Below are 15584 nucleotides of genomic sequence, written 5' to 3' on the forward strand. Positions count from 1 at the left end.
TTTTCGTTTTTACACTGAACGGACACTGGCCTGTTTATAGACCAAGTTTCTGCCTCCTGCGTGAACTGACCTCAGCCTCTTTGACCTGATTTTACAACACAAACACAAAGTTTTGCACTATAGACAGCACTGCCTATTTGCTAAGAAAAAAAAATGAATACCAGGTTATAAAAAATATTCAACTGAGAGACGGCTGCTCGCAAAATTTTGGATAATATAAAAAAATGTGTCTAAAGTCACCAGGATTTTATAAATACACCTCCATAAGGCACATGGAAGCACACAGACGCGCTCAGGCTAATATCCATCGTGCACTGACACGTAGGCACCTCCTGACCATCCTGTTGTCTTACCATGTATGACCCCGGCTCACCTTGACTACGTCCCTGACTGTGGCAGTCAGCTTCTATCATGCTACTGGCACCCATGCTTCTTTGAGCCTTGTTCCTGTGTCACCACATTTAAGGGAAGCCCTCTTGTCATCTCAGCCTCCAACAAAAGCATGTGACACTCTACCCACAACTCTTAATACTAACCCTAACCTAACCTTAACTCTAACCCCCTACCCTAACCCTAATAAACGAATAATAAAAAAATAAAAGCGAATGGAAAAGCTAAAAAAGCTGAAATACCTAGCAACAAATGATGGAACAGATGATCGTTTTCTCTATTGGCTAATAAAAAAATGTCAAAGATCAAAAACACTGTATAAAAACGTGCAAGTCACGCATAAAAACGTGCCAAAAAATGACGGTAAAATGCTCAAACACATTACGCTCAGGTGTGAATGCAGTCTCACTGAAAACAATTCTTTGCAGTTTGCATTACCTGAGAAATTACTTTGAATGCAGCTGTCTTTCCAAGCTTTTCTCCTCCTTTTGTAACTGACTCAGCTGAATGTTTGGCAGTTTTGGCTGCTTCCTCAACCCCTTCTCGAAACTTGCGTCCAAAATCACTCCTGGTAACGTCATCTAAGCTCTGTAAAAAAATAAAAAAAAAACAAAGATTAGGTACAATATTAAGCACTAAAATTGCAACGCATGTAAATATATTAATATGAGATGGGGGGGGGGGGTGGAGTACCACGCTTCAGAGGTTATGTGTAGTACAAGGTGACTCAGTGATAAATAAATTAATAAATAATTCCACTGATTTCTAATGTGTTGATTAAATATCATAAGATAATTCATATAATCAAAACAATAATAAATAGCTGGTATTGGTGAATGTATGAATTCATATAAACTCTATATCTAAAATTCATATACGTTATCTACTTTAAATAATAAACGCATATCCAAACATCCAAGGTGCTTATCGTGATTCAATATATAAATAAATGTAATAAAAGTGGTACCAAAAGTATAAAAGTATACATACTTTCTCTTTGTCATACAATTTTGTGACATTTAATTTTTAGGGGCTTTTTCTTCCACTAACATTTTCCTTCCATTTATATGGCACTCATCTTATGTTTTAAAGTCAGACCTAACGGCTAGAGATTTGTCTCTCAGCTCTTACGATGTATGCCTACATATAATGCAAAGCTATATTAGATAGCCATTTTTTGTATATGTAAATTGTATATTTGTTATACATTGTACTATTTAATTGCAGTGTTTTCCTTGACTCTTGTGTTTATTCTATGTACATGCTGTGTCCCTTATATTGCTGGCTGGATGGTCCCGCAGGTGTTCATGTCTGGACCTCTGGGGGCGCTGTGTAGCGTGATCGAAGTGGCTCCTTTTCTTTGGTGTATGTGCGGCCAGATAGGCCGCAGTTTGTCTCCGCCCCATCCGGCAAGGACTTCCTGTGGCACTACGAGCACCTATGCGGGCACTTCCTGTCATGCATGGGCGCTCATCCCCATCAGAGAAGCCCGCGACCGATAGCGTGGCGCTATGCACCGCTCTGATCGGCACACTGCGCATGTCCGGGGGAGTGGCCGGGGCGGTGACGTCAGCGACGAACCGCCCGGGGTCCACACTACTTAAGGGCTGAACGTACATGCCCTAGTTATGGTGGCGGTTCCCCATCCGGAGAGGACGATCGTGGACATTCGGTCAGAGCATATACAAGGTAGTTCACTTGGCTCTTTTTCTTATGCCTCAAATCTGTCTTTCATAGATTTTTTGCAATGAGCAGGTGGAATATATCTACACCAATTGTTTTAATTAACTATCCCCACAGTGTCTACTTTATGGGCCCCTTTTGGGAGACTCTGAGCCAGAGCTTCTTGGCAGCACTGGCTTGATTGGTAAGAATTTGGGATTTATATGTATACTCGATCCATCTATACCCTCTTTCCATCTGATTTGAATATAATTTCACAACACTGACTACTCCATGCTTTGTTCACGCTACTTGATTAGTGCCATCCTGGATATTCAGTGCTGGCTGCATGCACACTGGTCTGTGTCTAGGTCTCACCTATGCATGACTTCCTTATATACTATCTATCTATACACCTGTGTGTGGTGGCGCTTTCTATTGAATACTCAGCTTTTACATTCCATGCTTATGGCACTACCTGTGGATGCAATACCTGGATCAACAATGGTGTTAACCATTTATGTTCAAAAATTGTAGATACATATCTATTGTTTAAATCTAGATGACAACCAGGCATATATTTCTCCTTGGCGGCTACACGTCCAAGGATCCTCTGCCTACCATTCCTATTAAGCTCCGACAAATCCACAACATCCTCTCCATTAATTATAAACATTGTTGAGACATCTGTCTCGGTTCATACAAAATGTACAGGTATGTATGATTGAAATTTCTCTATACATACACTATTCTATAATATACATTTCTTTGTATGATATATACAACAGTTAACCTCTTCAGTATAGTTTGGATCCCCACATGCAACCATTTGGTGGGCCTCTCCGTTCATTTCCTCCCGCTGCGCCTTTATGGGTCCCTGGATATGGTTATGTGTGGGACTCCAGTCAGCCATTAGGACAGCCATTATATATGAAAAATGTATCATGGAGTTTTTAGACCTACAGTGGGTACGGAAAGTATTCAGAACCCCTTAAATTTTTCACTCTTTGTTATATTGCAGCCATTTGCTAAAATCATTTAGGTTCATTCTTCTTCCTCATGAATGTACACATAGCACCCCATACTGACAGAAAAACACAGAATTGTTGACATTGTAGCAGATTTATTAAAAAAGAAAAACTGAAATATCACATGGTCCTAAGTATTCAGACCCTTTGCTCAGTATTTAGTAGAAGCCCCCTTTTGATCTAATACAGCCAGGAGTCTTTTTGGGAAAGATGCAACAAGTCTTTCACACCTAGATTTGGGGATCCTCTGCCATTCCTCCTTGCAGATCCTCTCCAGTTCTGTCAGGTTGGATGGTAAACGTTGGTGGACAGCCATTTTTAGGTCTCTCCAGAGATGCTCAATTGGGTTTAAGTCAGGGCTCTGGCTGGGCCATTCAAGAACAGTCACGGAGTTGTGAAGCCACTCCTTCGTTATTTTAGCTGTGTGCTTAGGGTCATTGTCTTGTTGGAAGGTAAACCTTCGGCCCAGTCTGAGGTCCAGAGCACTCTGGAGAAGGTTTTTGTCCAGGATATCCCTGTACTTGGCCGCATTCATCTTTCCCTCGATTGCAACCAGTTGTCCTGTCCCTGCAGCTGAAAAACACCCCTACAGCATGATGCTGCCACCACCATGCTTCACTGTTGGGACTGTATTGGACAGGTGATGAGCAGTGCCTGGTTTTCTCCACACATACCGCTTAGAATTAAGGACAAAAAGTTCTATTTTGGTCTCATCAGACCAGAGAATCTTATTTCTCACCATCTTGGAGTCCTTCAGGTGTTTTTTTAGCAAACTCCATGCGGGCTTTCATGTGTCTTACACTGAGGAGAGGCTTCCGTCGGGCCACTCTGCCATAAAGCCCCGACTGGTGGAGGGCTGCAGTGATGGTTGACTTTCTACAACTTTCTCCCATCTCCTGACTGCATCTCTGGAGCTCAGCCACAGTGATCTTTGGGTTCTTCTTTACCTCTCTCACCAAGGCTCTTCTCCCCCGATAGCTCAGTTTGGCCGGACGGCCAGCTCTAGGAAGGGTTCTGGTCATCCCAAACGTCTTTCATTTGAGGATTATGGAGGCCACTGTGCTCTTAGGAACCTTAAGTGCAGCAGAAATCTTTTTGTAACCTTGGCCAGATCTGTGCCTTGCCACAATTCTGTCTCTGAGCTCTTCAGGCAGTTCCTTTGACCTCATGATTCTCATTTGCTCTGACATGCATTGTGAGCTGGAAGGTCTTATATAGACAGGTGTGTGGCTTTCCTAATCAAGTCCAATCAGTATAATCAAACACAGCTGGACTCAAATGAAGGTGTAGAACCATCTCAAGGATGATCAGAAGAAATGGAAAGCACCTGAGTTAAATATATGAGTGTCACAGCAAAGGGTCTGAATACTTAGGACCATGTGATATTTCAGTTTTTCTTTTTTAATAAATCTGCAACAATGTCAACAATTCTGTGTTTTTCTGTCAGTATGGGGTGCTATGTGTACATTCATGAGGAAGAAGAATGAACCTAAATGATTTTAGCAAATGGCTGCAATATAACAAAGAGTGAAAAATTTAAGGGGGTCTGAATACTTTCCGTACCCACTGTATGTAGTTGCATTTCTTGTAATGTATGAACATTTATATGTCTGTTATGTGTCTCTTAAACTTATTTGTTTATTATACAGAGTTTTTCATAATTAAGCTCCAGATGAAGCCTTGGAAAAGGCGAAACATGTTGAGCAATTGAACATATACATAAGACCCATTGAATACAGTACGAGCTGGTCCAGCTAGGCGGCTATTGTTCCCTCTGCAATCCGTCGGCAGGACTTTCATTGGTGCTAAATTCCTTCACCTTTTAAGGATTAGTATGAAAATTCTTTACCTCTGCATGAAACGGATACTCCAATAACTGCTACATATTGGTATAGAGTTTTGGGCTTGTTTCCAAGCCATATTTTTATATGTAATATTTCTTGTTCCTTGTTTTTATGTGAATTAAATAAAAAGTTATTTTACTTATTTGAAGTACCAACAAAATCCTTGTCTCCCAACCTTCCATGTTCTGATCTTCCTAGTACTTTGTCTAGTTCTGGGCCAAACAGAAAGCTTCCGTCAAAAGAAAGATTGCATAACTTGTTTTTTAATGCGTAGTCGCATCCCAGGTTTTGAACCGAAGGGCTCTTCTGGCCGCATTCATAAGGCCTGTGGTGCGAACTGATATTCTGACTGCCTGTGCAGCCGCACCAGCCATGTATGCTACTCCTTTCTCTATTAGAAGTAGGGAGTCTTGAGCATCTTCCATGCCGGGGACTTTCTCTAGGTGCCCTCCAAGTTGCTCAAGCCAAAAAGCCACATTCCTGGCTACGCAAGTATTGGCCATGTTAGGCTGGAATGCTGCAGATCCTGCCTCGTACGCTCTTCTAAGCATTACGTCAATCCTTTTATCCAGGGGATCTTTAAGTAGGCCCATGTATACGAAAGACAAGCTTGACTTCTTGGAAAAACTTTGGCCAGGAAAGCATTCAGTTTAGGGCATTTGGTCAGAACTCCTTCCAATTCTTCGTAGTGAAATCTTTTTAATGCTTTGGGGAAAAATAGATTATTTTCTGGGCACTCCCATTCTTTGCTGATTATCCTTTTCAAGGATCGATGGACCGGAAAGGTTCTGGTCCTGGGCTCTTGTAGGGCCCTGTCTCGAACTGAGTTGGGAATCTCGACATCCTGCAGGTCTTCAGTGATGTCAATGGCTTTAAGGAGTTCCTCTGTTTCCTCTGCCAGGAACAGATGTTTGGTTATTTTCAGAGGCCACGCACTGTCTGGTTCCTCTGAATCAGAGCGCTCCTGAAATAGGACCTGCCCTTCTTCCTCCTCCAAATCGGATGAGGCCAGAGGTACTCGAGGGAAGGTTGCGGGTCTAGTTGTCTTTGTTCAGGATCCGCTAGAAGTGCTTGATAAAGTAGAGGATTGAGCTGCATTTTTAACCTTTTTAACTTTGTCCACTGGCTCTATAATATATAAGGACTTGGGCTGTAAAAAAAAAAAAAAAAGACAGCAGGGGAGTATAGTCAGCATAAAGGACCCTCTGCCCCCCATGGGGGAGTAGCTCTCCCTAAGGGGTACAGCTCCACCGACCAGCTTCTTCCCTCCACTTACCATGGTAAAGCTGTGGCCCGAATCAGCAGTTTTTGGGATGGGGGCCAGGTCCTCCGCCATTAGGACCGCCTGGAGGACAGAGCCGACATCCTTGAGCAGGAAGACTATATACAGGGAGTAATCAGGGATCTCCAAATCAGCTGATTAACTGGGCCTTCCTGCCTTGGTGTGCAGATGTGCCCCTATCCAAGATTGCCGCCGCACTACTTCCGGTAGCAGCGCCATCTTAAGAACGTTAATGGAAAGAAAACACAATAAGGGCGGCGGACAACCCCGTACTGGATCTCCGGCCGGCTGTAGATACTCCTCAAAGGCAGGACGCTGACTCCAACCCCCCAGGGCAGAGGTAAGCGAATGAACCTAGTTTGAAGGGAGAACATCCCCCCAAATCCTCCACCTTCAACACCCCCAAGGTAGGACAAGGTCCAGGGAGAGGAGCCCTTTGAGGTCCCGGTAGCCCCCCCAAAGAAGTCCTGCTCCCTCACCCCAAAAAGGCACCTGTGGCTGGTAATCTCACCCACCGCATACAAGCGGAGGGAGGAGGTGTCCAGGGATGCCTGCCATGGACAGGGAATAAAAAATAACACACAGGGGATGAATGTTTCTTCAGCTCATGTAAGCAGGACAGGAAACGCAAGAAAACGAAGGGGCAGCGGATGGGCAGCCATTTTAAACTTAACTGTGCTTGTGTTTCCTGTAGGAGGAGGAGCCTATCTCTCATGTGACCGTCCTGGAGGAAGACTGGAAGGAAAGAACCTCTCAGGTGGACAGTAACAAAATGCTATTTTGTAACTGGACAAAAACAGCTCATGGAAAGTAGTGAGGTCCACTGGGCTGCAAACAAGTAAAGATGACTCCCTACCCTGGAAACAGATGGAGCAAGCCTTAATATCAAGAAGGACTTGTCTGCAAACTTGGTGGGCTTGCCAGATCAGGGCGGCTTGGGCCATTCTGCAGGGGCGTTGAAAGATTTGTTGCCTTTGTGTGCAGGGAGGGGGTTTATAACAGCTAGGACGGCCCATAGGCGTTCAAGTCTATGAGGCTCTGTGTCTATGATATGCGTGCAAAGGGTGACTGAAATGTAAGCATATAGGCTGAAGGGGAGGGAAGTTTTATTTAATTAATAAAGTCGAAACAGTATTACACTACTCTCTTGCTTCATGTCGTTTGCTTACAAATTGCACTGAGGAGATATACAGCCTGATAGTGACCCCTGGTGGACGGATAGGATCTGGACGTGCTCAAGAGACGACAGACCGACCAGAAGCAAGGGCTCATGCAGCTTATGCATAAAGGCGATATTTCAAGGGCAATTTGGTGAGTGGCCACTTCATAGGGGTGCACAGTCGGTGTGGTGAAGGATTAGTGATACTGTGTGTACAATCACTGGTGCTGAACATCAGAGGAGAAATCTTTTTGCTGGCTGTGACTGCTCATCCTGTGGAGTTGGGACTAGTTTGCAATTGCAGGCTCTGAAGCACTGCAGGAACTGACTAATATACTTGCACACATACATTGTGTGTGCTGAAGCGCCGCTGAATGTATGATATAACGAACTGAGACGCACAGATTGGGCTATTATTATATATTTGATTTTGCAAGTTTTACGTTTACAGTGGCAGCTAGTGCATTAAAAAGATGCACAGAGTGACATGTTTTACATGATTTTATCTACATGATTTTATTTACTATTTATTCATGATTTGAGTAGATATATTTATTTCTTTATACCTTACACTGATTTATATATAAATTTTAGCGCCGGGTGGGTGGTTGATGTTTTTTAGCATCAGTTACCTTTTACAATATATAAACACTACTGGACAGGCCCACATAAGATGGGTAAAATCAGCACTCGGTTGGGCACATCTTAATGTGCTGTGAACATATGACCCATAGCGTAAAGAGAAGACGGTATGAGGTATGCGGTATGCCTGATGCACAAGGTACTAAACTTACCACTGGGGAAACTTAAAGGTTAGATGAACAAGCTTCCTCCTACTCTTTCATTCATAGAAGGGAACAGATTGCCACTTAGATCTTACATGTAGGGGATATTTTCTCAGTTTTGCATGCAATAGATGGAAATATAAGGTTGAAACAAGTTCTTAGGACTCTGGAGATTTCAGGACACCAACTCGGGTATTTAGTTGTATTATTAAAAAATGTTGAGGGAGATTACAAAAGTGTTTTCAATGATCAAACATAAAAAGTACAATAACTATAGACCTCAGATAGAGCTAAAAGGCATCCTTGCCTCCATAAGGAAGAGTCAGGAAAGAATTGCAGTTCAGCAAACATAGGGTTATCCCATAGCAATACTTCTGATGAAATATCAGATTAGAGACAATTTCTTGACTTCACACCAAACCTACCCAATCTCAAAAATGGGTATACCATTGTAGGAGGGCCTCTAAATAGATAAGAAGTTGTTCCACTTTAATAGTCTAGCCAGGGGACATCCACCAGATGAAGGGAATATTCCATACATGTTTTAATTACACCCAGCTAAAAAGCAAAGGAATAAATCGGTTAACACAATACCCGCCTCATCCTTGGGCCTTTGCAAAGTAATTTTACCTTTCATCCTTTAGTAGGCCAAATAAAACAATATAAATTGCAATTTTTTTTTTTTATAAAAAGGGTTTTGAAATGTTAACAGGCAAATGGGATAAGTCATAAGCATTTAGGTAAAAGTATCATCTTCATTAGGTTAATGCTACCTGCAACTGATATAAGGAATTTAAACCAAACCAAAAGTTTGTACTTAAAGCACAGGGGGTCATGTTATCCGCCATGCCTGCGATGTATTCACAGTAATACCATTTTTGAAAATTGTTATTTGAAGGAGGATATCACTTTAATGCAAGGTTCACACTGGTCCGACATTCGCTCCAACTTTGACAGTGGTTCCCTATGATAGCTGTCTTAACTGGTCCTTGTGTCAGTCCGACTTAGAAAAAGGTTCCTGCACTACTTTGGTCCAACTTGGGCACGGTTTCAGCCCATTGATTTGAATGCAAGTCGCATCCAAGTCGGATCATCATCGTAAGTGATCTGACCTGTGCCATGCAAATTGTGCTCTGAGGATCTTGAAAGGAAACCCAACACCAAAATAAAATAAAATAAATCCATACCAGACTCGTATCCGAGCATGCATGTGTGCCCAAATGGCGACACCCAGAGTACTGCTGAAATCCTCCTTATAAAGAATTAAATCAGTGGCATATAGGCCAATTCTATATGCCTGAAAAGGTTTCTTGTGACGCCTGAAAAGGTGGTCTATATCTGAGGGAAAAGGTGTATCCTAAATTGAAAAGGTGACAACAGCCAGCTCTCTCATGTCCCTTAAGGTATGCGTAAAGTGGGTCAGTGTTTCCCAACCATTTTTCGGTCAAAGCATCCATTCAAAAATCTAAAACACTAATAGTTTTACATAAAGCAGCAACATTCACACACATGACACACCCAAGCCTTAGTAGGGATTAATTTTTACAAAGCAAATACACCTTTGCACACTTGTACTGACTAGTACATCAAGGTTTCCCTTCTCCCCCAGGTTCTCTCCCTTACTCAGTTAATGCTTTTTTCCCTTCCACAGTGGTTTTGCACAGAGCAGCCTCAATCCCCACCCCCCCCCCTGCCAAGTCCAAGTGCCCCCATAAAAAAAAGCCACTTGCTGTGGGGGCACTAGTGCGTGCTCACTTCTGAGCCCACGCTCCGTGTCCACGCTCCGTGTCCATAACACACAGAGTGCAGCCTAGCCCCAACCCCTGCTTCCGCTTCACTGGCATTGATTGACAGCAGTGGGAGCCAATGGCTCCTGCATCTCAGCCAATCAGGAGGGAGAGACCCAGGAGAGTCTCAGATCTCGTGTAAGTATTAGGGAGGTGGGGGGCTGCACAATGAAGGTTTTTACCTTTATGCATATAATGCATGAAGTTAATAAAGTTAAATTTTTGTAAGAACGTACCGTGAAATCCTTTTCTCTGACAGACACAGCTCTCAATGTTTCTTCAGGAATGGGTAATGCGCCATCTACAGGAGTAGACTAGGCAGTGAAAACGTTTCACTTGACACGCCTATAGGGGCTGTCCCTCATGACATTACCTCAGACACACTGTGCTCACTAATCAGTTTCATAGCAAGCAGTTAAAGAACACAACCAGACTTAATTAAGAGGGGCGGGAGCTGCGTCTGTCAGAGGACTCAGAGAAAAGGATTTTACGGTAAGTTCTTACAAAAATCCCAATTTTTTTTTTTACGTCTTCTAACAGACGCAGCTCTCAAAGTTTCTCCCCGAATGGGATGTCCCAAAGCAGTGTAGGCATAAGGGATGGGAAGAACACAACCAAAAACAGTTAGCGCATTTCCAAGGCTAAAAACGTATCCAACAAGGCAACAGAAGCTCAACCAAACCAACAGGAGCTTACCCCGGTACGAAAATTAACCCCTGAAGAGAAAAAAACAAGTCTCTTATACAAAACAGCAGCCTGCAAAGCCATGCAGCCAAACGAAGCATGCCAGCAGATCAATCTTGTAGAATTTTGTAAAGGTGTGTACAGACGACCAGGTCGTCACCTTACACGCCTGAGCCACAGAAGCCTGATGGTGAAAAGCCCAAGAGGCACTCAGTGCTCTTGTAGAATGTACCCTCACAGGGAAAGGAGGAACCTGACCCTTCAATGAATAGGCCTGAACAATAGTCTGTCTGATCCATTTAGAAATGGTTGCAGCAGACGCAGTCGAACCATTACGAGATCCCTCAGGAAGGACAAACAGAGAATCAGACGTTCAAAAGGATTCCGTGGCTGATAGGTAAACCCTGATCTCCCGAACCCCATCCAGCGAATGCAAGCCAAATTCCTTGGGATGCTTGGGCTAAGCACAGAGCGAAGGCAAAACAATATCTTCATTAAGGCTGACACCACCTTAGGAAGAATGGATTGTTAGGTCGGAGAACGACCTTATCCCTATGAACTACCAGATATGGCAAGCGGCAAGACAGAGCAGTCAATACAGACACCCTGTGAGCAAAGGTGATAGCCACCAAGAGGCAGAGAAATTTCCCCGATATTTTCAAAGGGAGGACGTTGAACGGACAAAACCAAATTCAGATCCCACGGAGGTAAAGGGATCTCCTCGGTGGGGCCAGATGATGCATACCTTTAGGCCCCTTTCACACAGGCGGACCGTTCAGATCCGCCTGTCCGTTTTTTTGGCGGATCTGAACGATACCCACCATGCATTCCTATGGGGCATCGGATGTCAGCGGAGACATGTCCACTGACATACACCCCGATCCGATCCGTCAAATCTGGACGGATGGAAACCCTATTTTCCATCCGTCCAGCGGATCGGATTGGATGGCATCGGATGAGAACGGACCGACGGTCCGTTCTCATCCGATTTCCCCCATAGAGATGCATGGGGAACTGACAGCTGTGTCTCCGCACACAGCATGGAGACACAGCTGTCGTCCTGCTGCTCAGCGGGGGATCGGTGGCTCGATCCCCCCCTGAGAAAAACAGACTCCGTCCAACGGACGGAGTGTGTGAAAGGAGCCTTAAATAAAAGGTGTAAATCAAGGAATTAGTCGCCAACAGACGTTTCTAAGTAATTGGCTAAGGCCGACACCTGACCTTTAAATCATGGCCAAAGCAAAACTTTGCTCCACACCTTTATGCAAGAAGGCCAAGACCTTCGCCACAGAAAAAGAGCGAGGATGCAATCCTTGCGACTCACACCAGGCAATATACATTTTCCAAGTACGATGATCAATCTTCCTGGAAGTTGCCTTCCTAGCCCTCAACAAGGTAGGAATCACAAAATCAGAGAGGCCCTTATCTCTCAACACCTGGCCATCAACAGCCAAGCCCTTAAAGCCAGCAACTATAAAGCAGGATGGAAGATCGGCCCCTGAGACAGCAGATCCTCTCTGAGGCAGAAGCCAGGGAGGCTCAAAAGCCATCTTTACAAGGTCTGCGTACCAAGACCAGCAAGGCCAGTCTGGTGAAACCAGAATTACCTGCACCTTCTCCACTGCCAACTTGCGGAGGAACCGTGACAACAGCGGAATCAGAGGAAAGGCATAAAGCAGCCGATAGCAGCTCCAAGGCACCACCAGTGCATCCACGGGGTCGGCCAGAGGATCTGGAGTCCTGACCACAAACCGCTCTACCTTTCTGTTTAGACAAGATGCCAACAGATCCATCTCCGGAGTTCCCCATCGGGCACATAGGAGTCGAAAAACCTCCGGATGCAGGGACCATTCCCCCTGATCCAGGGCCTGACAACTCAGGTAATCCGCCTGCCAGTTCTCCATCCCTAGAATGTGGACTGCGGAAAGAGCCGGGACGTGCGCCTCCGTCCAAGTCAGAATTTCGGCCACTTCCCTGGCCGCCCGGTCACTCTTGGTGCCCCGTGGTGATTGATGCAAGCTACATCCGTGGTATTGTTGGTTTTAACCTGAACCGTGCAGGTGAGGCATCCAATGGAGCAGGCAGAGTTTGATCGCCCTGAGCTCCAGGACATTTATCGGTAAAGATGATTCCACCTTCGACCAAGTTCCTTGGGCAGAAAGAGTGTCCAGTACTCCACCCCAGCCCGTCAGGCTGGCATTTGTGGTGATCACCATCCACAACAGCGGCAGAAAGGACCTGCCCTGGCTCAGAGCGGGCGACAGAAGCCACCACGAGAGCTCTGACCTCGTGAGATGGCTTAGACATATCATCCTGTCCAAGGACTATGGATCCATGTCCCACTTGGCAAGAATCTCTGCTTGTAGAGGCCTTGTGTGAAACTGGGTAAACGGGACCATCTCGAAGGCCGACACCATCAGCCCCAGGGCCCTCATACACGTCCACAGGGGGGAGAGATTGTTATCCATCAGGATCCTGATCTTGCCCTGCAAAGTCTGAAGTTTGTCCTCTGGAAGAAAGACCCTCGCTTGAAAAGAGTCCAAGAACATGCCCAGATAACTCCGATGCACTGACGGGGTGAGGACAGACTTCTCAAAGTTGATGGTCCACCCGAACTGTCCACCCCAACTCCTGAAGTGTCCAAACTGCGAACGTCAGGTCAGCCGACAGGGTGGCACAAGAGCTCGCCCTCAAAATGAGATCATCCAGATAGCCAAGGACCGCATAGCAAAGCCAGCACAGGGGCCAAAACCTTGGAGAAGACTCCGGGAACGAAAGCTAGACCAAAGGGCAATGCCACAAATTGATAGTGCTCCTCTGCCACCACGAAAACGGAGATACTGCTGGTGACCCCCGTAAATAGGGATGTGCAGATATGCATCTTTTAAATCGATGGAGGCCAGAAAGTCTCCTTGTTGTAAGGACGCCACCACTGACCGAATGGATTCCATTCGAAACTTCTACACCCGCACAAAGCGGTTCAGCGACTTGAGGTCCAGAATAGGACGCACCTTGCCCTCCTTCCTGGGCACCGTGAACAGGTTTGAGTGAAAACCTCTAAACCTGTCCTGCCACGGAACCGGGACGATTATGCCCTGTTCAAGGAGATCCTGCACTGCTTCCCTGAGATCTGTCACACGATCTGGAAACAGACGGACATTTCATTAAAAGAAACTGTCTGCTGGGTGAGACCGAAATTCGATCTTGAACCCTGTACGAATCAGTTCCTGAACCCATTTGTCTTGAATCTGAGACGTCCAGGGTTCCCGAAAGTAATGCAGACGTTCCCCCACCCCTGAACCTGGTGAGGGCGTCCCTTCATGCAGAGGGGGTCATATCAGCCGCACATGACTGGCCAGCCTTGGGCTTACCCGACCAAGCCTGTTTCCTCCATAGGCTCTGAACATCTTGCCTTTTTTCCCTGCGCCACTGATGCATGAAAAAGCCCCCTATGAGCCTTAAAGAAAGGCCCCCCGCTTACTGTGAGGTGCCTTACCTTTGCGGATTGGGAGAAAAGAGTATTCTTACCCCCCATTAGACCCTTGATCAACTCATCCAAGGAGTCCCCAAATAGACGTTCACCCAAAAAGGGAAGATCAGTAACGGCCTTCTTAAAAGCCTGGTCGGCCGACCAGCTTTTGAACCACGCCATGCGGCGTATGGCAATCCCCACCGCAGACACTCTGGCAGCCAGGGCAGCCATGTCCAGTGCCGCATCGCACAGGTACACCATGGCCTGGGCCATTTGATCCGTGAGCTCAATCAGAGTTGGAGGAACAGACTCAGCGTTCAAGTTGCTCCTAAGCACCTTGACCCATTCCATAACCATCTGAGAAACCAGGAAGGAGGTGAAACTGAATTTTTGTAAAATCTTACCTGTAAAATAACTTTCCTCCGACAGTCGCCGCCTCCTCTAAGTCCTCACTATTGGGTATTGACTTCCGCTTCGCAGGAGTAGCTAGGCATAAGACTTAGTCAAAAGAGCAAAAGCATTTGCATAGACACACCCATGGGGGCTGTCCCACTGCTCAATACCCCCCTGCAGTGAACACTCCCAACTCAGTTTGGTAGCATAGCAGTAAGTGTACAAGAAAACCCCAGAAGAGGGGCGGGGCGGCGACTGTCGGAGGACTCAGAGAAAGGAATTTTACAGGTAATATTTTACAAAAATTCAGTTTTCTCTTACGTCCTCCGACAGTCGCCGCCTCCTCTAAGTCATCACTATTGGGATGTCCCAAAGCAGTGTAGACATGAGGGGTGGGAGATGCAACCGTAGAAAAGGCAACGCAGTACCCACATCAGAGAAAGGAACCTTACACACACAGTAAGAGAACCTTCTGGGCAACAGAAAACAAGGCTCAACATGAGCAACAGCCAAGGAAAGCAAATAACCCAGGGGATAAACAACCCCAACAGCCAGGGACCCACAAAAAAACAAGGGTCCCTTATGGCACTGACGCACTGAGCACCTTGCGGCCAAAGGAGGCATCAGCTGATGCCAGAACATCCACCTTATAGAATTTGGAAAAGGTGTGAACCGACGACCAAGTCGCAGCCTTGTACACCTGGGCCACCGAGGCACGATGCCAATAGGCCCAGGACGCACTCAAAGACAGGGAAGGGTGAAACCCGTTCCTTCAAAGCATAGGCCTGTTCAATGGTCTGTCTGATCCATTTGGCAATGGTCGCTGCAGACGCAGCCATGCCCTTCTGAGGTCCCTCAGGAAGGACAAAAAGGGAATCCGTCTTCCGAAAGGACTCCGTAGACGACAGGTAAACCCTGATCGCCCTGACAACATCCAAGGAATGCCAAGCAACCTCCTTAGGATGCTTAGGCTTCCTACAAAGCGAAGGCAAGACAATGTCCTCATTAAGGTGGAACTCAGAGACCACCTTAGGAAGAAAAAATGAATGTGGTCGCAAGACCACCTTATCCTGGTGAATCACCAAGTAAGGAGAACAG

The 15584-nt window shown here is 45.7% G+C and overlaps 1 protein-coding gene across 1 annotated transcript in view; it reads right to left on the reverse strand.

Moving 5' to 3' along the window:
* The window catches only part of TIMM44 (translocase of inner mitochondrial membrane 44), a 645415-nt gene that overhangs the window by 482260 nt on the left and 147571 nt on the right, over nucleotides 1–15584 (reverse strand). The window contains exon 5 of the mRNA XM_082244204.1: nucleotides 829–978. Within this exon, the coding sequence (XP_082100330.1) occupies nucleotides 829–978 (150 nt within the window). The remainder of the gene's footprint in view (nucleotides 1–828; nucleotides 979–15584) is intronic.

This window comes from Pelophylax lessonae (assembly GCF_965119305.1).
Source record: "Pelophylax lessonae genome assembly, chromosome: 1".
NCBI classification, from domain to species: Eukaryota; Metazoa; Chordata; class Amphibia; order Anura; family Ranidae; genus Pelophylax; species Pelophylax lessonae.